General features: G+C 34.5%; 1 protein-coding gene across 1 annotated transcript; it reads left to right on the top strand.

Moving 5' to 3' along the window:
- The first annotated feature begins 2436 nt into the window (after positions 1-2436).
- LOC105039613 (transcription factor MYB36-like) lies at positions 2437-4705 on the top strand. Its single transcript, XM_010915821.4, has 3 exons — positions 2437-2646; positions 3200-3329; positions 3445-4705. The coding sequence occupies exons 1-3, from the start codon at positions 2511-2513 to the stop codon at positions 4232-4234; spliced, it is 1056 nt and encodes a 351-aa protein (XP_010914123.1). The 5' UTR covers positions 2437-2510; the 3' UTR covers positions 4235-4705.
- Positions 4706-23689: the final 18984 nt, after the last annotated feature.

Below are 23689 nucleotides of genomic sequence, written 5' to 3'. Positions count from 1 at the left end.
ATCCGACTCAATTGCCACCTCTAATTTGAAGATAATAAAAACGTCAGGAACATCAAATAAATATTATTTTCTCATGCATAGCCCATGCTTCCTAATGGTTGTTCTTCGTTATCAAATATGTTCTCATTTTTCTCATTTGCTTTAGTTTTGGTGCATCTATTTTCTATTGAGACTAGAGTGCAGTGGAATTATCTATCAAATTGGATTCTTGATATCGAGACATTTGATTTTATTTTATCTAGGGAGTTATGTGGCTTTGATATTGAGTCACCAACATTAGATCTTGAACTTTTTCGGAGACAAAAAGTTAGATGGCCACAAATATGATTTGGGTGTGCCATGATTAGCAATTGATTGGGCAGTAGTCCAGAATGCACCTTCATGGCATCAATTAATCTTTTTCAACAGGAAAGGTTGAATTGCTTTCCTACATATGGGATGCATGTGGTAGCAATAGTTAACTACATGTATATGTATATAGATAACGTATGTATGCATGTAAATCACTTATTCAATTTTGGTGCGTGGAATGAACCGTCCAAGCTATTATCATCAAGGCTGTATTCTTTCCCTCATAGAAAGGCTGCACCATCGATCTTTATCCAATCCAAGATATTCATGTCCCTTCTATAGGAGAAATTATTGCATGCATCAAGTGCAAGTGAACTAGGATAAATCTCGGAGCACATGCATGGTGGATAGAGCGCAATCAGAAATCAGTGAAATACAAGGGATCGCGTGGCATGTTATTCACTGTGGGATTTGTGCGATCCAATTGCACCTACTGCATGCAACACGGAGGCTTTCTGTAGATATCCGAATTTACATGGCATAAGGATGACGCGTACAAATTGAGAAATGATCCAATTTTGTAAAATTATAGAAAAAAAGTCCAAAATATTCATGCTTTTTAAAATCTTTCTAGCAGCCAACACTAGGCTTTCCCGCCATCATTTACATTGAAATTATGCCCCCATAAAGATAAGCATTTGGTGGAAATCTTTTGAGTCACACTACCTCCACTACAACTGCAGATGTATCTTTCTCTTAGGACTCATTCCGTATCATTGTGTTCAAACCACATGCTTTTACAAAAAGCACGTTTATATTTACCTGGAACTTTGAATGATAGTATCTTTACAGCCAGTGGAAGGGTCTGGCCCCCATAGAGGTTTTTTCTTTTTTTTTTTTTTTCTTTTAAATTATATCCTGCACTAACTGCATTATATGGTCGTGCACCTAATGGTCATTCATTTCTGCAGACCCTATTTATCAAGTGTGCTCGTATCGATGTATTGCTTTAGAAATATGTTGTTATGATTGGCTATATGCACAATCACATGATGCATATATTGTATAATATAATTTCTCATTTTTTTAGAGGCTACTTTGCCAAGAAACCCAACAAAGCCAAATTTGTGAATCAGTCTATTTTTTATCCAGTGGACTTCAAACAATTTTCCATAGGCTAAAGATGACATTAGAAATGTGGCACATGAAGCGCGCGGCTGTAGTCTCAAAGCAACAAGGTAACAAGGGTCATTCACTTTGGAAAATTAGCGGAAAACATTGACATTAGTGTCTCTAGCTAGCTTCTTTTGAATCATACTTATTAAATAGGCAACATGACATCTAATAATACCACTAACCAGCAAGTTGCATGCCTAAAGATTGACAGCCAGATTTAATAAATCCCTTTTGTAGGAGACCTTTTCTTTTTCTTTTTCTTGAATGAGGGAAGACTACCAACACCTATTAACAACAAATTATTGAGGAACGTAAAGTTTTCTAAGTAGTCTTAAGCCAAATATACCTAATAATAATATGCTTTTGGTCTCAACAACACCAAAATTAAGCATCAAGTCGGGAACAGAAACCAATATTCTAGCAAGGTTCAATAAGCTAGAGGTGGTCCTTTACATTAATTTTCCCACCCAATCAGTACCCTCAATCATTTTCTGGGTGGCCTCCGTACTTTTGATCTGAATCATTCAACGCCCTTAAACAGCGAAATTGAACAGTAGCTATTTAAGTGGGAAACCAAACCAAGACCTCGATTAGGTCTTGCAGGTAACCTTATAAAATACATGAAAGGTGGTGTAGATTAAGCCGTGATCGATGTCGGGTCTCTAAAGGCAGTTTGAGTTATCATGGGCTAAGACTCGAGCACTGAAACACGGTAATCATACCATGGTGGACTTTGTCAATCTTAGATTTGAAATCTATTAAACAAAGGGAAATTTTTTTTTAAAAAAAAAAGGAGCGGAGACGGAGAAAGCCATGCATTGAAGAAATTTATAATGGTGGCTAAAAAGAAGTCATCAAAACAAATCCCAGAAATCCGTTCACCGGCAGCTTTGTCCTATCGTAAGCATCACATCACATAACCCCGTCTTTCTCTCAAGGTTTTTTCCTATAAAGCTCGCCACACCTTCCTCAGTTTATCTCCTAAGACATCATCTTCTCTTTAGCTAGCTAAAGAAAGAGAGAGAGAGAGGGAGTAGAGAGAGATGGGACGGGCTCCATGTTGTGATAAGGCTAATGTGAAGAAGGGACCTTGGTCTCCTGAGGAGGATGCGAAGCTAAAGGCTTATATTGAGGAGCATGGGACTGGTGGCAACTGGATTGCACTGCCTCAAAAGATTGGTTAGTAATATACCTAAACGCTTCCTTTCCTTTCTTGATATGTTGTTTTTTCTCTAGGATAAAGTTTTTATTTTTGAATGGATTCTCAAGGACAAAGTTCATCTTTGCTTTTAAAACATATACCTTTCTTGATGTAAGCTTTTAGAACATAGATCGGGAGAGAACATTACTAAGTTTGGCGAGTCTTGAATTCAATGACATACTTTCTTAATCCATCGCTTCCTGTGCGGGAATAGGAGAGAGCTTTCTTGGATTATTAGCTAGGAACATGAGTTAGGGTTAGGATGGAAGGGCTGGTGATGATGCATCTTGAATTGCTCAAGAAAGACGAGGGTGAAAAGAAGGATGTATGAAGTCATATACCACCTTCTTCTTTCCGTATCCAGGAAAAGGTCCATTTTTTTCTTTAGTTTATCCAATTTTTAGAGAGAAAGAGAGAGAGATTTATGTCATTCAAATATTTTTCCCTTCACTAACTTAGGGAAAAAAATGAGCGGGTTAAGACCTAGCTAGAAGCCTTGTTTTAATTAACACACAGTGATAACTGTTGCAGGTCTGAAGAGATGTGGGAAGAGTTGCAGGCTGAGGTGGCTTAATTATCTGAGGCCAAACATCAAACACGGTGGGTTCTCGGAGCAAGAAGATCAAATCATCTGTAGCCTCTATATTAGTATTGGGAGCAGGTGACTCATTTTAACTCTCTCTTCTCTACTCTCTAAGCCCCTCGTAGCTATAGCATACGAGTTTTTTGCATCATTCGCAATTATGGCTAATTACAACCTAAATTTCATGCATCAGGTGGTCAATAATTGCAGCCCAATTGCCAGGGAGAACAGATAATGACATCAAGAACTACTGGAACACTAGGCTGAAGAAGAAACTCCTCGGAAAGCGAAGGGATTCGCCGCCGTCTCGCCGCCTCTCTATTAACCAAGATACAAATGAGGAAACCAATAGGATTAGCCCTGACACATCTTCTCAAGCTTTGAGCACATCGGCTCTTGAAAGGATGCAACTCCACATGCAGCTCCAAGGTCTCTACAATCCCTTCTCTTTCTATAACAACCCTGCACTGTGGCCCAAATTCCATCCCTTGCGAGATAAGGTCTTCCCTATCCAACAAACTGATGCCAATACTATTGCTGCCACCCCGGTGCAACAAGCCTCCGATGCCACCATGATTGAGCCCTCTGGTCAAAACTTGTTACCGGTCAAACCCAACATGCCGAATCCCATGAATGCTTATATGCATGAAGATCTGAACCGCTCTACGTTAGGGTTCCCTTCGCCTTCAAGCTCTCGTACTCTCAGCATGGACAATTCCAACCCAAACTTCAATGCAGCTGCTGTGGGACTTCAAGACGAGCTCCATGATTTGCTTTATGGGAAGAACGAGTGTTTCGGCAGGCAGGAAGAGCAACAACAAACTGCGCTGGACTGTTTCAAAGATATGAACGGTGACAAGGAGAGCATGAATTGGTGGGCAACCAATGGTTTTGACGACAAGTCATTAGCGGGGACCTGGGACTTTGCTTCCAATCTCCAGCCTGATTTGCTTCAGGAATATGGGTTAGGGTATGATCTATAGCTTTTGTTTGAGCCGAGCTTTAATTAGGAGTCTGGTCTTAGTGATTAATTCTGCATGAAGAGTCCAAAGACTAATGGTGTAAATGTGTGAATAATAGTGTATTGATTGGTCTTCTTGCTATAAGACGATCATCTAGTTTTAAGAATTTCTTTTCACTCCTCGTTTCTTCTTCTTAAATCATAATTTTCCATCTCTTTTAGAACCAATTGTTGACTTGAGTACTAAAGAGACTTTTGAATGAAGAATCTGAGTATTAGGTTTCAATTGTCTGGTTCCTTGCAACTGTTTCCTTTTTGTTATGAGATTCCATGTGATAACATGCTGTAGCCATTGCAAGCTCGCATGCTCCCTTAACAACGATTATATGAAGCCACGTTTCCTTTTTGAATAAATAAATGCACCTACCTGCAGCTTTGTACTGCTAAACTACGTGGTATTGCAGACTTCCTTTTTTTCTCCCCTCGTTATGTTCTGTCACATACTGGTGTCTTGGAACTTTTCTGCTGTGGTTGGTTTCTGTTGCAGTTCTTTTGTTTCAACCTTTTCTTCTCTTGTTATGTTCTGCTAAATATGGTTATGTCTGAGCTTTTTTCCACTTGTTAGGTTCTGTTACATGGTGTATTTGAACTCAAGGGAGGAATATTGATCATAAGGACTAAAATATGCTTCCCGCACCTGTCACCCACCATGCATTCTGTAACTTTCCTTTTATCTTAGAACATGAACCCAAGCTACTGAGCACCAGACGAATACCTTCCTCTTAGCTGCTATAGTCTGATGATGCCATGCAGGTTGGTCCGCCCAGAGAATACTAGCTAATTTGCCTTCTACAGTTCATGTAAGGTTCAGTTACATTTGATTAAACAGCATTAAAAGTTCAATATTTTCGATATGAAATCATCTACAACCCACAAGAGTAAACCTTGTTTTTCCCTTATCTAATCTTCAAAATAGCATCATGTATAACCTGCATGTAATTAACTAAAATTGATTAAAGCTAGCTCTTTATTTTTTTGAACAGTACACTCAATATTATTACAACTATGAGATAATTAATATAGTTTATACAGGAGTTGGATGCCCATCATTAATTAGACTACCAAAAATTTTGGTTATGAGCTTTGAGCTAATAAATTCTTTTTGAGTTACTAGACCCTTTATACTTCATATTGCTGTCTCATTTGAAATGATTAAAGCCGACAAGCTAGCTTCTTAGGTTCCTGTTGTCAATTATATCTAGTACCTAACGATAAGCTGACCTTCTATGCATTTAATTGCTAATCTGAAGCAAAGGAAGGCTCCTAGAGCTAAGATGGTTTCAAACTAGTAACCTCAGGGATCGTAATACTACGTGCTTGGCTGGCCCTTCTTTCCCCTCTTAACCTCATAGCCATGTTGATCAGTACCGGGAATTTATCATGCAGGCACTAGTTGGATTTTGATACCTCAAATTCGATTCATAATAGAAACGTCCACAGTAGCTAAATCGAAGATGAAAGAGATCCACAGGCATGGCAAACAGCCACACACAGGCCTGCAGGCTCGGCCTGTGGGCACCCAATAGCACAGCGTGCAAGCCCACAGCATGCGGGCGTCGACCACCATGCGGTCCACGATGTTGAAATGTGCCTAAGCATTTCGCATAGTCTACGGGCCGTTTTGTGCAGTCCACGGTCCATTTCGTATGGTCTATGTGTGGTTTACATGTGGGAAGGCACAATCCAACGGCTGAGGATGTTGATCGGGTGCTGTTTTGCATGATTAAATGGTCAGAAATACGAGCGGGTGAGATCAGACGGTCAGAAGGGATTTTTGAATGCAAACAGGCGTATGGATGTGATTTGAGACTCCATTTGGACTCTTTAAAAGGGCCTAACTACCTGTGGAAATAGAGAGTGTAGCCTTAGGGTCTTGGTGAGCGACAAAGGATTTTCTTTGAGGTATTTTGAGAACATTGTAAGGATCAAGTGCTTCTTATTGAGAGAGAGATTGATGTATGAAAGTTGAGAATGTATGATCTCCTCTTCTATTTGTTCTTTCTTTTATAGTAAAGTTTGTATGCCTTGTGGAGGTAAGTCTTGAACTGATTCACATATTTGATTGTATTCTTTTTATTACTCTTCTTTTTTCCTGTTGTGATATCGATATTGTCATATGGATTAGCGATCTTGGGTAAGAGGATCCATATTCCGCACTCGTGAGGGATCCTTCCCAATAAGTGGTGTCAGAGTACGTGGTTGTCCAGATTGTGACGGTGTTGATCGAGGTTGAAGAAGATGGAGAAGATAGGCTCAATCAAAGTAGAGATCAACCGATATGATGAGAAGAACAATTTCTCCCTATAGCAAGTGAGGGTGAAGGATGTGCTCATCCAACAAGGGTTGATTGATATTCTCTTATGCATGGAGAAGCCGACTACCATAAAGGAGAAGGATTGGAGATATCTCCAGATGCAGGTGGTGAGTACGATCCGCTTATACTTAATAGATGATGCGGTATGCATGTGCTTTGCGAGACTTTCGATGGTAACGAGAACAAAGCTCGAAAAGATATACATAGTGAAGTCTCTCACCAATGTTCTCTTTCTCTGAAAATAGTTCAACCAGCTGTGGATGAATGAGGGATAAAGCATGCAAGAGTATTTCAGCAACTTTCAGAAGATCCTCACTAATTTTCTCAATATTAGTGAGAAGGTTGAGGAGAAGACTAAGGCGTTGGTCTTGTTTTCATCACTTTTCTCTTCTTTTGAGTCATTGGTGACTGCTCTTTTTTTTGGAGAAGAGCACCATCAAGATTGATGAGGTCACTTCGACTATGGCAGTGATTGAAGATGATGGTGGTAGAGGATCTAGATCCAAGTCGAGAAACTTCAGCAAGATCAGATCTTACAGATATGATGAGTTAAAGCATTGAGTCAGAGATTGCTTACAGTTCAGAGATCAGACGAAGACTACAGCGGTGGCGATGGCAGTCCAAGATAGTGATATAGATAAAAATGATGATGTTCTTCTGGTGACTGATGAGATATCTACTTTTTTTTCACAGTGGATGATGGTCGACGGGTGGGAGGGGATGGAGGAGGCAGCCGGTAGTTGGCCGGCAGCAGTCAACAGCGGATGGTCAAAAAGTGATCAATGCATGGTCAATGCCTCTTATGGGATTCGAACCTGGGCACTTGTCCAGGTTCGATGCTTCACTTTACCAATGAGCTACCCTTGCCTCAGTGCTTTAATCTCTTTTTTTATATATATTTATACTCTTCTCACTTTCCTTCTAAAAGCCGTAACTTTTGATCCAAAGGTCGGATTTAGGCAATTTTTTTTTTTGATTTCATATAACATTTTGAGATCTACGTAGCTGCAATGATGATTTTATGAAAAAAAATCATTTTATTCCTCAAATTGGAGTTTTAAAAAAAATTAGTTGATACTTACAAATAATTTTAGATGATTACATAAATCTGTAATAGTGAAATCAAATTTTATGCATATCTTCATCATTCATTATCTAAATAATTATCGTTAGAGTATCATCACAAAAGATCACTTCGATCGGATAGTTCTAGCTATGTCGATCATTAAAATTTGATTTCAATGACCACAAATGATCGCACAATGATCTAATAAATAGAGACCACTAATGGGTCTACAAATTTACGACGATAATCTCGATGGTATTTATAGCACACTATCAAAATTTTACTTCAATCGACATCATTATCATGATCAATTTAGTATGAAATTATTTCAATTGTTAAATAAAAAATGACTGATCAAAAGGTGAAACGATGTCCGATGAAGATACTTTTTTTGATAAATAATCTTTACTACTATTTTATTTATTTATACGGTAGTGATCATAAAATTCAAATCGTACATATATGAATGATCTAAAATTATATGTCACTTGCTACTCATTCTTAAATTCTTTAAGTAATTGTACTTGTACTTTTGTAAGATGTATTCAAGTAGATTCTAACATATATGCATGATTTAAATTTTATGATCATCACCGTACAAACGATTAAAGTATTAACAAAGATAATTTATCCAAAAAATTATCTCAATCGGATGTCGATTGGCCTCTTGATCACTCACTTTCCATTTAACAGTCAAAATTATCTTATGCTAAATTGACCATGCTAATAATGTTTGATTGAAGTAAAATTTTGATAGTATACTACAAATATCTTCAAAATCATTGTCACAAATTTTTGGATCTATCAATAATCTCTATCTATCAGGTCATCGTATGGTCGTTCATGATCGTCGAAATTAAATTTTAATGATGAACATAGCTAGGGCTACCGGATCAAGGCAGCCATTTGTGATGATACTCTAATGATAATTATTTAGATAATGAATGGTGAAGATGTGTTTGAACTTTGATTTCACTATTATAGATTTACATAATCATCTAAAATTATTTGTAAGTATTGAGTAAATTTTTTTAAAACTTCAATTTGAGGGATAGAACGACATTTTTTAGTAAAATCATCAAAATCATAGCTACGTAGATCTCGAAAAGTTATATAAAATCAAAAAAAAAAAAAAAACTTAAATCTGATCTCTAGATCAAAAATTATGTCAAAGCTTTTACCTGTCGCAATGGTTATTCATAACCATTGTGGTAGGTCCGACCTATTATAGCAGTTATTACGAACCACTGCGGTATATCGGACCTACCATAGTGGTTATCGTAACCACTATTGTAGGTCCAACCTACGGCAGCGATTATTACGAACCACTGCGGTAGGTCATACCTACTGCAACGGTTACGAATAACCACTGTAGTAGGTGAGCCTATCATAGCAGTTATGAATAACCACTACCGTAGGATCTATGATAGCGATTTTAAAAATTACTGCTGTATAAGCACTGTCATAGCTTTTTTTTATAACAGTATTCGTATCATATTTATTGCAGAAGGAAGCTGTTTGACTCTCTAGAGTGCAGTGAGGACACTGTTCATCTATCGGATGGATCGAGTTGTGCGATCAAGGACATTAGGACTATCAGCTTACAAACCCATGATGGAGCAGTAGTGAAGAGATTGGATAAGATCCGATATATATCCAATTTTAAGAATAATTTAATTTTACTGAGTAGACTGAATTCAAGCAACTATAAGTGGAGAGCTAATAATGGAATCCTGAAGATTTTGCATGACAATAAAGTTATGTTGAAGGAGAAGAGATATAGAGGATATTACCTTTTGACAGAGAGCTCAACACAAGGTAGAGCTTTAGGAGCAGTGGAAGCTCAAAACGAGGTGGAGCTCAAGGTGCAATGGATTGGATATGAGATGAGAGACTCAGAAGGATGACAGACGATGTCGCAGGGTGAAGTTTCTATTACCACAGGAGGTTACCTCGAGCAGGTCTCAGGTCAAGTAGGTCACAGCATATGATAGAAATAGGATCGAGTGGCTTGGCTTGACTCCCATATTTGTCCATCCATGAGCAGTCAGACATATGCCCTGGGACATAAGGGCAAGATCATTCAGAAGTGTTCAAAGTTATATGAAGGCTGAATGTCGAGTCGAGATGAAGATTGTTAGATTTTGACATCTCGAATTCGATTAATAGCAGAGAACTCACAACAGTGAAGCTCAAGATGGAGGAGACCCATAGCCACGTACAGGCCCACAGCTCAACCTGCGGGCACCCAGGCCTGTACTATGCAGGCCCGCAATGCGCGGCCCAAGATGCACGGACCACCATGTGGTCCACTGCACACCCACATGTGAGGCATACGGTGTAGTTCCATGGCATGGAAATGCACCCAGGCATTTTGTACGGTCCACAGATCATTTCGTGTGGTCCATGGGCCATTTTGCATGATCTACGTGCAGTCTACGTGCGGGAAGACGTGATCCAATGGCTGAGGGCACTGATCGGGTGCTGTTTTGCACGATCGAATGGTCAAGAATGCGAGCAGACGAGATCAGACAGGCAGAAAGGGTTTTTGAGTACAAACAGGAGTATGGATGCGATTGAGACTCGATTTGGACTCTTTAAAATGAGCCTGACGGCCTGTGGAAACAAAGAGCGTAGCCTGAGGGCCTTGGTAAGCGGCAAAGGATTTTCTTTAGGATATTTTGAGAGCATTATAAGGATGGAGTGCTTCTTATTGAGAGAGAGAATGATGTATGAGAGTTGAGAAGGTGCGATCTCTTCTTATATTTGTTATTTCTTTCATAGTGAAGCTTGCATGCCCTATGGAAGTAAGTTCTGGATTGATCCACGTATTTGATTATGTTCTTTTTATTTTTCTTCTTCCTTTCTATTACGGTATCAATATCGTCATCTGGATTAGTGATCTTGGATGAAGGGGATCCGTATTCTGCACTCGTACGAGATCTTTTCCAACAGCACTCTGGCATCATCATTTGCATTTGGAGAAGGCATCGAGAATATTGCACTGAAGCTTGAAAATTTTTGAGCCTCTTGATGACTGTTGAGGTAGAAAATAAAAGATAGAAGCGATCCAAATAATGGTATTTTTTTTATGAGAAATAACATAATTTTGGGTGTTGCCAGCATCTTCATCACCATTGCTCAAACCAAGTGAACTTGACACCAGCCATGAACCCAAGCCCAGTTTATAATCTCAAGCCCAAAATTTTGATTCGTTAAAGAAATTAAGAATGATATTGGTAGAGAGGTAGGTTTCGAGGACCAAATTAATCCATAGGATATCTCTAGTGGCTTCTTGGTTAACGTTGTTCAACCTGAAGAATGTTAACTTGTGCTCCATAGTTGGACTGTATCTTTCGATCACATTGAAGGAGGATTCACCTTCTTTCGCACAAATCTATTGTTGAATCGTACAATAGCTACTTTGAAATCTATGCAAATAAATGGATGAAGAAATTTGGAGTGCTTTGATATCTATGTCTGGAGTGCTCCAATGGTGGATATTGCAAAAGAAGATCAGCCATTCTTTCTTTCGTGTGAAAGATACAACTTGACCCTCCATAGAAAGATGAAGATTAGCATAATATGCTTATCAGTTGAAAGAGGTATCACTATTATTAGATCCAGACTGGCATTCACATTCTCTCTGTAAAATTTGTTGTTTGTAGCTCTGGTGTAGAGTTTCTTTAAAATCATTGTAGACAAGTATTAGATTGGCATATGTTGTGAATATAAACGAGGAGTTTTGCCCAAAAAGAAATGATAGCGGCTAAAACAAAATGAAAATGGGTATCCGCACAAGTCAGCAAATAATTTACCAACTTTAGGTCAAGGATCCCCAAGTAATGAGCGATATTGATCCACCTGCTTAAATAACCACTTTCTATTATTATAGCATCTCATTTTTGAATTATGTACTTCGCTCATTTTTCTTGCTAGGAGCAAGAATTATCCAATGAGCATGTATTAATTAAAATTGGTATCGCACAGTTGGCAAGTACTGCTGACTTCAAAAGTAATTCCTAATCTACTATTGATCAGGATATTTTTCAAAATTAATTTGACTTGGTTAAAGCTTAAAGCATTTTCTCCATTTCAGTTACCATATATATGCACTCCTTTTTCTACATTTGTACTTCTCTTTTTCTTACCATGAGTGCGAGAATTGAAAGAAGAAATTGATGTGTACTTATCGCATGTTTTTACACTGACTTTATGTAGATTTGCGGCATGGTACATTGCAATCCGTCAGATTTAAGAGATTTTCTAAAAAAAATTAAAAGTAGTTGCAGAAGTTATTTGTTACATTATTATTTTTTGTTTTGTACTTGTCTGTTATAACTAGAATAAAGTCAATTAACAATCTAAAGATGTATTTTTGATAAATAGATGTGCATATATACAGTTAGGAGGACTTCATATAAAGCTGTGATGGTCAGATCCTACCGCCTCCCCTTCTCCCTGCTGCTTCCTCCCATCTCTTAGTTTGTGAATCATAGCTACAGTGATTTCCAATTCCAACTTAGATAATTTTCTAACTATTTTATTCCATGTCTTAGAGCTCTCTCAAGTGGTGCCCTCCGTTATTGGGACTCCAAGAATGAAGCAATGCAATCCTCGTATTGAGGTAGAGCTGCAAAGCAACACCCGCCGCTGACCAATCGAGTGCCTCAACCAATGGTATGTAGGGTTCGGCATTGATCCATCTCTTTAAGGATCATTTTTTTTCTTTGGTTAAGATGATTCTATTGCTTATAATATTTGTTTTTCTTTGTGTGGTACATTTTCAAACCTTTTTGATGTCTTTATTTCATTACGTTTCTTTACCATCCAAGTTGATGCAAATTAAAAAATAAAGCTATTTGTCATTTATTGCTATATAGAGTTTAATGTGATCCTTTTTTTAAAAAAAATAATAATCTTCAAGATTTAGAGGGAGCATTTGTGTTACAATGTCTACATATGATTTACGGTTATCTTAATTATGTATTTTGTTGCAATGGTCCTATTTTTATACTCATGTAAGTTTCATCTAACAAGTATTGGAGAGAGTACTAGTTGGTGATCAGTCTGGCATAGTATGGGCTCATATTCAACTAGGTGTATGGATATAGGAAGAGATGGATAAAAAGAGAGAGAAAAAGAGAGAAAAGAGGAGGATGAGAGAAACCCTAACCCTAAATCCAAAGAGAGATAGAGGTGGGGAGAGGGAGAGGGAGGAGAAAAGGAAAGGGTGAGGGAAAGCCTAACCTTAACCTGACCCTGAGAGAGAGGCAAGGAGAGACTTATCAGAATGAAGGCTGGGGGAGACCATCACGAGCAAGCAGGGGAGAAAGTGAATTGAAAGCAATTGATTTCATTTTAAAAGCTAGGCCAGAGGCAGTTGAAGCAAAATGGCCTCCTTTCATTACAAAAGCCTGAACCATGTTGATTTTTAACAAGTTCAGTTTAATATACCTTAAATTGGTTAGTTTGGTGATAAACCATATATTCATATTTCTAACAAGACTCAATAAGACAAATAAATAGAAAGCCATCAATTATAAGTTTATAACTCTTCCGGGCATCATTATAACCTAGTCATAACACTCCTTTTCCATTGGAAAAAGGTTCAATGTTTGAACCTTTTGTTTCTATGGATCTATTAGTAGTAGTCGCACCTTCTATTCACAATAAAGAAAAGGGAGAACAATTATAACTCTTATGTACTTTTATATATGCTAGAACATTCCACAAATTATCCATATCATGAATACTTAAATCATTCTTGTCAGTTGATATCTTTAGGAATAGCAACCAATGTTAGATCTTGTTTGGGATTGCCATTAGTAGTAGAATTTTTGAAGCTTTTGAAAGTAAAATTTTTGAAAATAAAATTTTTATAAAAAGTTATTTGTTGTTTGATAACTATATTTATAAAGTACTTTGAAACTTTAACATATGTCTGGTAAGCAAAATAAAAAAAAAATATTTTTGTTATGATAAAATAATAATAAAAGATATTACATGATATTATATAATAAAGAATAATACGATATAATTTTATATATTATTATATATCAAAATATTATTATATTATATAATATTATTATCATATAATATAACATAATATTGTAATATATTATAATACAATATAATTATAACTATAACATAATTTACAATGTAATATGATATATTGGTTATAATCTAATCTAATAATAGATTATAATATAATATAATATATTATATTATTATATTCAATTAACAGTGATGAATATTATGGTTGTTTGGGCACTTCTGTAAGCCTTGCAACTCTATCGAGTAATGCCTGAGTCGCAGCATTAAGGTCCGATGCAAATTGAGCAAAGGCAGCCACTTCACGATGTTGTGCCAATTCTAGTTTTGAATTACCACGGACTTGTTTCATAGCTCTCAATTGAGCGACAAATCCAACGTGACTGACAAATAAGCAAATGTTAATAGATATATAATATAATTATCTTATATTATTATAATATAATTATATTATTATTACTAAAATATTATTATATTATATTATATTATTATAATATAATACTATTACAATAGATTATATTATATATTTATAACATAAATATTATTATATTTTAAAATATTATTTTATTATGTAATACTATTATCATATAATATAATATTATACTATATTATAATATTATTATAATTATAATATAATATATAATGTAATATAATAAAATAGATTATAATCTAATTTAATAATAAATTATAATATAATAAATTATATTATATTTGTCACGCCTCCGACCCGAGATTGTGAATCGAGGGTCATGGCAACCGCCGCATACTCATAGAAAACTATTCCTATAAGTATGCAAGGCATCTTATCATGTTATCTTAAAATAACAGCGGAATAATTAGTCAATAATTTAAATCCAAAACATAACGACCTAATTTTTTTTTTAATGTCTCAATAAATTCAACAATGATTCATAGTCCTTACATCAAATTCAATAAGACTTTCAACCGAAAATAAAAGTATAGAGATTCTGCTTCTGATCACTCTTCCATTCATATCTTGTATCATCTTAATTTCTCAACATCTGTAAAAACAGTAACATAGGAGGTAATGAGCTAGACAGCCCAGTAAGCAATGATCACTTTCAACAGATTTTATCAGGCATTTAAGTAAATAATAATTTATAAAAAATAAGCATATAGAGTTCATTAATTTGAAATCAATTTTCAATTATGCAATATAATTCATGCCAAATTCATTTCTTTTTTGAAAATTCAAGTTTCTTTCCAGATTTCAATTTCTTTTGTTCTTCAATTCTTTTCGTCAACCATGAGCTATGACCATATTTTTCCTGTGGCAGGGTCATAACACCGTGTATCTTCTTGCGGTGAGCTACGAATCATTTGGCAGCAAAGTCCTTCGGAACCGCTGGTCTCTCTGACGGTTTGTCGCTGGTCTCTCTGACGACGTAAACACTCAGAACAAATCAATTGCCAACGTATATGCCTCCATTGACGGGATCTTTTACATAGTCAGGTTGTCAATTCATAATATTTCTTATATCATAATTCTTCATAAATCATATTTCATATTCTAATGTCGATAATAAAACATATAATCATGTAGTATCGAAATCAATCAATATAATACATCATGAAATCAATATGTTCAATCATGCTTCATCATAACATTTCAAATAAGATATTTTCATAATAAAATACCATTCATCCAATTCATGTATCGTTTCACAAATCATGTCAGAAAAATACATTATAATTTATCGATAAATCTAGAAAAAGTGAAACATTACTTACCTCGAACGCATTCCAATAAATCCACATAATTCTATAAATTTTTTTCCAAAAATTCTGTTCATAGATCATATTGCGATATCCCATGATCAAACATCCACAATCCTATACAGAATCAATTTCAATAATTAGAAATAATACGAATATCATATTTCAACGGCTTAGATTGGGTCCGATCATCTAATTTCATCGAATCAAAATCTAATTAGGACCTAAATGATCCAAAGTTTGACTATCAGATCAAATCGGATAAGAAGTGATAGGACCGAAGTTTCTTCATCGATTTTATAAAATCAAATGGAGAGAGAAAATTAGAGGAGAGAGAATTTATGAAGTACAATTCGAATTGATCAGGTGACATAATCCAACATTACGATGGGTCCAATATCTCGATTGGTGAAATCAACATGATCAAATCAAGTCATGACTAGATCGAAATCATGGATGATCAAATCTAAAGATTCATGGTCTGATCAAGGTGGGTGCCAATACGCTGTCTGAGAACCATGGATCAGGGTTCTTCATTAGAATCAGATCAGGACTATTAAAAAAAATTTCTTCATTCACTAACCTTTTTAGAGAGAGAATCAAGAGAGAGAGAGAATATTTTAGAGAGAGAAAATTTTAGAGAGAAAAAATTCATCTTAGACTTCTCAAACGATATGATTCAACAAATTCGATCGATCAGATCAAATAATGCTAAAATTATCATATGGACAATTCAATAAGATCATGAGAAATAAACTCTAAAAATATCTGATTTGATCAAAGTGGATGTCGGTGTACCGTCCGACGATCACAAATCAAAAATTTATCACGAGGATTATTTAAATTCATCATCATTCTTCTCAAAATTTTAAAAATCTTAGAAGAAAAAAATAATCTAGAGGGAGGATTCTAGAGAGAGAAAGTAGAGAGAGAAAGTTCAATTCTAGAGAGAGAAAATACTAGTTCAAGCTGAAGAAAGAGAGGAAAGAGAGAGAAACTTTTTTTCTTATATTTTATTATTTATATCATTATTTATTAATTAATTTATTTTATTTTTTCTTTCTTCTTTTCTTTCTTTCTTTATTTTTTTGCTTTTTCTTCACGGAAGAGAGAGGAGAAAATCCTATTTATTATTATTATATTTTTTTTCTTCTTCTTTTTCTCTTTTTTTTCTTTTCTTTTCCTTCTTTTTCTTTTCTTTTTCTTTTCCTTTTCTTTTTCTTCTTTTTCTTTTCTTTTTCTTCTTCTTCTTCTTTTCTTTTTCTTTTTCCTTTTCCTTCCTTCTTCTTCTTCTTTCTTCTTCGGGCTCTTCCCTGGCCGAAACAGGGAACCGGCAAGTCCCCTCGGTGGCTGGCCGGCCGGTGGTGCAGCCGATGTGGGGCGGTCGTCGGCAGGAGGGGGGGCGACCCGCCGCCCAAATGAGCCCAAACCGGTGGCCGGCGACGACCACCGGCACTTAAGAAAAATCAAAAGAAATCGAACCCCCTTTTTCATGAAAATCTGATGACTCTGGTCGCCGATGAACATGCATACTGACACGGAAAGGAAGGGGGAGAAGAGAGGAAGGGGAGGAGACTTACCTCTGACGCCGACGAGGCTTTTCCGGCGAGCAATTTGGACGGGCACAGGTCGATCTTCCACGGTGGTTTTCTGGCGATTACCGTCGATTAAGCTTAGGATCTTCGATGGAAAGGAGAGAGGAGGGATCCCCTCCTTAAATAGAGCTGGAGGAAGCTCTTTTCCGACTCCGATTGAGAGCCGGCGAGAGGAAGAAGAAGACTCCCTTTGGGAGTCTTCTCCTCTGTTTTCTTTTTTTTTTTTTGGGCTTTGGCTGATTTTGGGCTAGGATTGTTGCATGGGCCGGGCATCACATTCTTTCCCTCTAAAAAAAATTTCATCCTCGAAATTTTTCTTGCTTGAGTCTTCATAATTTCTTACTTGAATCTCATCCATAAATATTTCAATATTCTAATTTTTGGTATAAATTCATTCTTAAATCATTTCATAAGAAAAAAGTCGGTACATCAAATATCGATCTGAAATGGAACCATCCATTTTCTTATTTATCAAGATCAACATCTCAAAGATTTTCAATATTTCAAGATTTCAAAATTATGATCTCATTTCTTGTAAAAATTAATGTTCAATATCTTATGACTCAAATTAAAATCAAATCTATCTCTTGTGAATAGAAGAAGATCAATATCTCTATTCTTACATAAGAACTTCATTCATCATCATTCATTTATTTATTTTTTTAAATATTATCCATTCTTAATTTCAACCCATCATAAGATAGGAAAAACATACTTATGTGAATCATATGATGACATCCCAAATCAATCAAAATTCAAAAATATTTTCTCTTATTCATACTTTCAAAGGTTGAAGATTTATCATTTCAATCTCATTCTCGAACTTTTGATATTTTAATTCTCGATACAACTTCATCATTAAGTCATTTCATAAAGATCAATATTACTATTGTTGATTGAATCAATATCACTATTTCTAGTCATCGAAATTTTTTTTTACTCAAACCCTCAAACTCTTAAATATTCTAATTCTTGAAACAAATTTTATCATTAAGTCATTCCATAATAAAAATCAATAACTCAAAATTTGATCTAAATCAAAACTATATTTTTCTTATAATCAAAATCAATGTCTCTATTCTAAGTAAGTATATCAATTTTCTTTATCTAAACATTAACAACTCTTAATTAATCGATTCATTATTAAATTAAATTATAAATAACTCCAATCCATCTTTTGTAGAACCATCGTCAATATCAATAGATAACCTCAATCTTTTTCATTTAGTCAGAGAAATAATAATAATCAAAAGAGTCCACACTTCAAATTTTATTATACCCTGGAGATAAATATTTGAGTATAATAATCTAAGATCAAAATCATTATTCGATAAATCATCTCAAATTCTTTCTAATAAATAGAGAATTATAAAATTTAATTTTAGGAGAAAAAAAATTTATCTCTAAATATTCTAAATCTAAAATCAAAAATCAAGAGTCCACTCATCCTAGAATTAGGATGCTAAATATTTTTGTAGCATAGTAGGTAGAAGCACTACTTTTAAAAATCACATTAGGATATCTAAAATAATTTAAAATTTTAAAATATTATTCTTTCTAATATCAATAAATTTTTTTTTGTATCAAACCATATCATCTATCATAATTTTTTAACTCAAAGGGTCAACATTCCTAACTTACTCAAAGTAATCCAGATTACCATGCTTCCACTGCGCACTCTGATTTAACAATCAAAATTAATTAGGTTCACCAAAAAAAAATTTTGATCAAATTATTTCTTTATCTTATCAACAGAAAATATCTAAAATTTTAAATTTCAATTGAAGTCAAAGATTAACTTTCGATTCTCATTCATACTTTTACTGGTGTACAATAATCTTGATTAACCCTTGAGTCCAATATCATATTTAAACCATCATGTAGATTTACTATAATCAATATGAATCAAATCTTAATTCTCATATCAATTCAATTCAAAAATTTTCAAACCAAAAATCCTTATTAGTCAATTCAACGAAAAAATCTTTCGATGCTCCATCAAATTTGGACATAATCAGAATATATAAGAATTTTAAATCATTATATTATATATTTTTTTTTTCTAAAATTTCTATCATCAGGATCTTCAATATCTATCAAATATCCTTTCATAACAATCATACAAGCTTAAAAAAAAACTAAATCTCCATTTAATAGTAGATTCAATTAGGGACCTCGTTAACAAAAGCAAAGGAACTCCATATCAATTCCTAAATCTAAAATTTCTAAATTATAAATTCACATGGATCCCTTAATCTGAAATAAATATAAATCAGATCTTTTATCTTAATCTAAAGATATCAATTTTTCATTAACAACCTCAACAATAATATCAAAAAATCTCTTGATCAACTTAAATACGAAATTTTTAAATTAAAATTTCATACACATCATGTAGTCTCCAAGAGACATAATAAGATCTATTATCTAGATCTAAGGATGATGATTAAAGATTCCAGTACGATAAATATTCTACAACCTCATAATCGATTTCATCAATAAGAAATAGATTTCTTTGCAATATCCTCAAATATGCATTCATCCTAATATGCCACTTTATATATAATCCACATACCAAATTCAATTTTGATAAATATTACAATCAAGCATCATAAAAGATTTTTCTTAGTCCATCCTGGAACAATATTTTATCGTCAAATCTTTATCTTGCCAATAATAGTCAACTTCTCAACTAGAAGTAATATCATAGTATTATTCTCACATCGAATTTGAACTTACGATTCACTTGAATAACCAATGATCGAATTAATAACTATAATGCATAATAAAATTTTAGGTCAATCCTTTTGTGATTACTTTCGATCAAGACCTAACTAATCATATCATGATCTATAGATTATCTATCATATTTCAAACTCCATATGTCATAATCTCTTGTGATCTTTTTATACAAAATCTCAAGGTTTAATCAAAATTTTTAAATATTTCTCCCACTACAATCATCAAAGATCTACACTATAATGTCCCTGGTGTTTATCCACTTACACCCATTCTATATCTGATTCTATGTTTCATAATTCATCCACTTATGCTCTGATACCACTATAATTGTCACGCCCCCGATCCAAGATTGTGAATCGAGGGTCATGACAACTGCCGCATACTCATAGAAAACTCTTCCTATAAGCATGCAAGACATCTTATCATGTTATCTTAAAACAACAGCAGAATAATTAGTCAATAATTTAAATCTAAAATATAACGACCTAATTTTTTTCTTTAATATCTCAATAAATTCAATAATGATTCATAGTCCTTACATCAAATTCAATAAGACTTTCAACCGAAAATAAAAGTATAGAGATTCTGCTTCTGATCACTCTTCCATTCATATCTTGTATCATCTTAATTCCTCAACATCTGTAAAAATAGTAAAATAGGAGGTAATGAGCTAGACAGCCCCGTAAGCAATGATCACTTTCAACAGATTTCATCAGGTATTTAAGTAAATAATAATTTATAAAAAATAAGCATATAGAGTTTATTAATTCGAAATCAATTTCCAATATGCAATATAATTCATGCCAAATTTATTTCTTTTTCGAAAATTCAAGTTTCTTTCCAGATTTCAATTTCTTTTGTTCTTCAATTCTTTTCATCAACCATGAGCTATGACCACATTTTTCCTGTGGCAGGATCATAACACCGCGTATCTTCTTGCGGTGAGCTGCGAATCATCTGACAGCAAAGTCCTTCAGAACCGCTGGTCTCTCTGACGGTTTGTCGCTGGTCTCTCTAGCGATGTAAATCCTCAGGACAAATCAATTGCCAACGTATATGTCCCTATTGGTGGGGTCCTTTACATAGTCAGGTTGTCAATTCATAATGTTTCTTATATCATAATTCTTCATAAATCATATTTTATATTCTAATATCGATAATAAAATATATAATCATGTAGTATCGAAATCAATCAATATAATGCATCATGAAATCAATATGTTCAATCATACTTCATCATAACATTTCAAATAAGATATTTTCATAACAAAATATCATTCATCCAATTCATGCATCATTTCATAAATCATGTCAGAAAAATACATTATAATTTATCGATAAATCTAGAAAAAGTGAAACATTACTTACCTTGAATGCATTCCAATAAATTCACATAATTCTATAAATTTTCTTCCAAAAATTCTGTTCGTAGATCATATTGCGATATCCCATGATCAAACATCCACAATTCTATACAGAATCAATTTTAATAATTAAAAAAAATATGAATACCATATTTCAACGGCTTGGATTGGGTCCGATCATCTAATTTTATCGAATCAAAATCTAATTAGGACCTAAATGATCCAAAGTTTGACTATCAGATCAAATCGGATAAGAAGTGATAGGACTGAGGTTTCTTCATCAATTTCATAAAATCAAGTGGAGAGAGAAAATCAGAGGAGAGAGAATTCATGAAGTACAGTTCGAATTGATCAGGTGACACAATCCAACATTACAATGGGTTCAATATCTCGATTGGTGAAATCAACATGATCAATTCAATTCATGACTAGATTGAAATCATGGATGATCAAATCTAAAGATTCATGGTCTAATCAAGGTGGGTGCCAGTACGCTGTCTGACAACCATGGATCAGGGTTCTTCATTAGAATCAGATCAGGACTATTAAAAAATTTTTTTTCATTCACTAACCTTTTTAGAGAGAGAATCAATCAAGAGAGAATATTTTAGAGAGAGAAAATTCTAGAGAGAGAAAATTTTAGTGAGAGAAAATTCATCTTGGACTCCTTAGATGATATGATTCAACAAATCCGATCGATCAGATCAAATCATACTGAAATTATCATGTGAACAATTCAATAAGATCATGAGAAATAAAATCTAAAAATACCTGATCCGATCAAAGTGGATGTCGGTGTACCGTCCGACGATCACAAATCAAAAATTCATCACGAGGATTATTTAAATTCATCATCATTCTTCTCAAAATTCTAGAAATCTTAGGACAGAGAAATAATCTAGAGGAAGGATTTTTAAAGAGAGAAAGTAGAGAGAGAAAGTCTAATTCTAGAGAGAGAAAATACTAGTTCAAGCTGAAGAAAGAGAGGGAAGAGAGAGAAACTCTCTTTCTTATATTTTATTATTTATATCATTATTTATTAATTAATTTATTTTATTTTTTCTTTCTTCTTTTCTTTCTTTCTTTCTTTCTTTCTTTTTTTGCTTTTTCTTCACGGAAGAGAGAAAAAAAAATCCTATTTATTATTATTATATTTTTTTTCTTCTTTTTTTCTTTTTTTTTTTTTTCTTTTCCTTCTTTTTCTTTTCCTTCTTTTTCTTTTCTTTTTCTTCTTCTTCTTTTCTTTTTCTTTTTCCTTTTCTTACCTTCTTCTTCTTTTCTTTTTCTTTTTCCTTTTCTTTCCTTCTTCTTCTTCTTTATTCTTCGGGCTCTTCCCTGGCCGAAACAGGGGACCGACAAGTCCCCTCCTTGGCTGGCCGACCGGTGGTGCAGCCGGCGTGGGGCGGCCGTCGGCAGGAGGGGGGGCGACCCGCCGTCCGAATGAGCCCAAACCGGTGGCCGGCGATGACCATCGGCACTCAAGAAAAATCAAAAGAAACCGAACCCCCTTTTTCATAAAAATCTGACGACTCTGGTCGCCGGTGAACATGCATACTGACACGGGAAGGAAGGGGGAGAAGAGAGGAAGGGGAGGAGGCTTACCTCTGACACCGACGAGGCTTTTCTGGCGAGCAATTTGGACGGGCACAGGTCGATCTTCCGCGGTGGTTTTCCGATGATTGTCGCCGATTGAGCTTAGGATCTTCGATGGAAAGGAGAGATGAGGGATCTCCTCCTTAAATAAAGCTGGAGGAAGCTCTTTTCCGACTCCGATTGGGAGCCGATGAGAGGAGGAAGAAGACTCCCTTCAGGAGTCTTCTCCTCTGTTTTCCTTTTTTTTTTTTTTTTTTTGGGCTCTGGCTGATTCTGGGCTGGGATTGTTGCATGGGCCGGACATCACAATATGATTATAATATAATAATACTATATTATTATTAATATTATTATATCAAATTATATTTTTATAATATAATAATTCTATAATATATTATATTATATGTTTATAATATATCATGATATTAATTTATTATTATATTATATTATATTTATAGTATAATAATATAATAAGATATGATATAAGATGTAATTACGAGATTTATTAGTAGATATTTCAATCATCGTAAAATTTTATTTAAATTAAAACAGCTTTCTAACATGAGGTAGAAAGTACTTTTAAGAAAAGTTTTAAAATATTTTTTTTTAAATAAATCTTTTAAGCTTTCTAATAAAATCAAAATAACTTTTTAAGTTTTATCAAATATCACTGTACTATTCAAAAATATTTTTGAAAGATAAGAAAGTATTATTTGATCCTTTAAAAGCATAGCCAAACGGGACCTTGTAGGCATCAGGCTTCTTTGGTAAAAGCCACATCAAATTTGGCCATGTACCTCAAGCTGCCCGAGGGTTAGCCTAGAATGCTGGAATCTGTCTAATGTAGGCCAGCAAATTCACGTCAATGGTCCTCCTATTCCCGTATTCTGGCATTTTTCATTTTGTGGTGTTAAGTGATAGTGCCGACACAGTTTTTTTTTTTTTTTTTTTT

The sequence above is a fragment of the Elaeis guineensis genome, chromosome 1 (assembly GCF_000442705.2).
Source record: "Elaeis guineensis isolate ETL-2024a chromosome 1, EG11, whole genome shotgun sequence".
NCBI lineage: Eukaryota > Viridiplantae > Streptophyta > Magnoliopsida > Arecales > Arecaceae > Elaeis > Elaeis guineensis.
Note: the sequence above shows the minus strand (reverse complement) of the source record. Positions and strands in the feature narration are given on the sequence as shown.

Bases quoted from the DNA above. Each gene is read 5' to 3' on its own strand.
- LOC105039613 (XM_010915821.4), top strand. From the start codon at position 2,511: ATGGGACGGGCTCCATGTTGTGATAAGGCTAATGTGAAGAAGGGACCT. The intron at 2,647-3,199 runs GTTAGTAATATA...TAACTGTTGCAG, and splicing joins TGCACTGCCTCAAAAGATTG to GTCTGAAGAGATGTGGGAAG. The intron at 3,330-3,444 runs GTGACTCATTTT...TTCATGCATCAG, and splicing joins TATATTAGTATTGGGAGCAG to GTGGTCAATAATTGCAGCCC.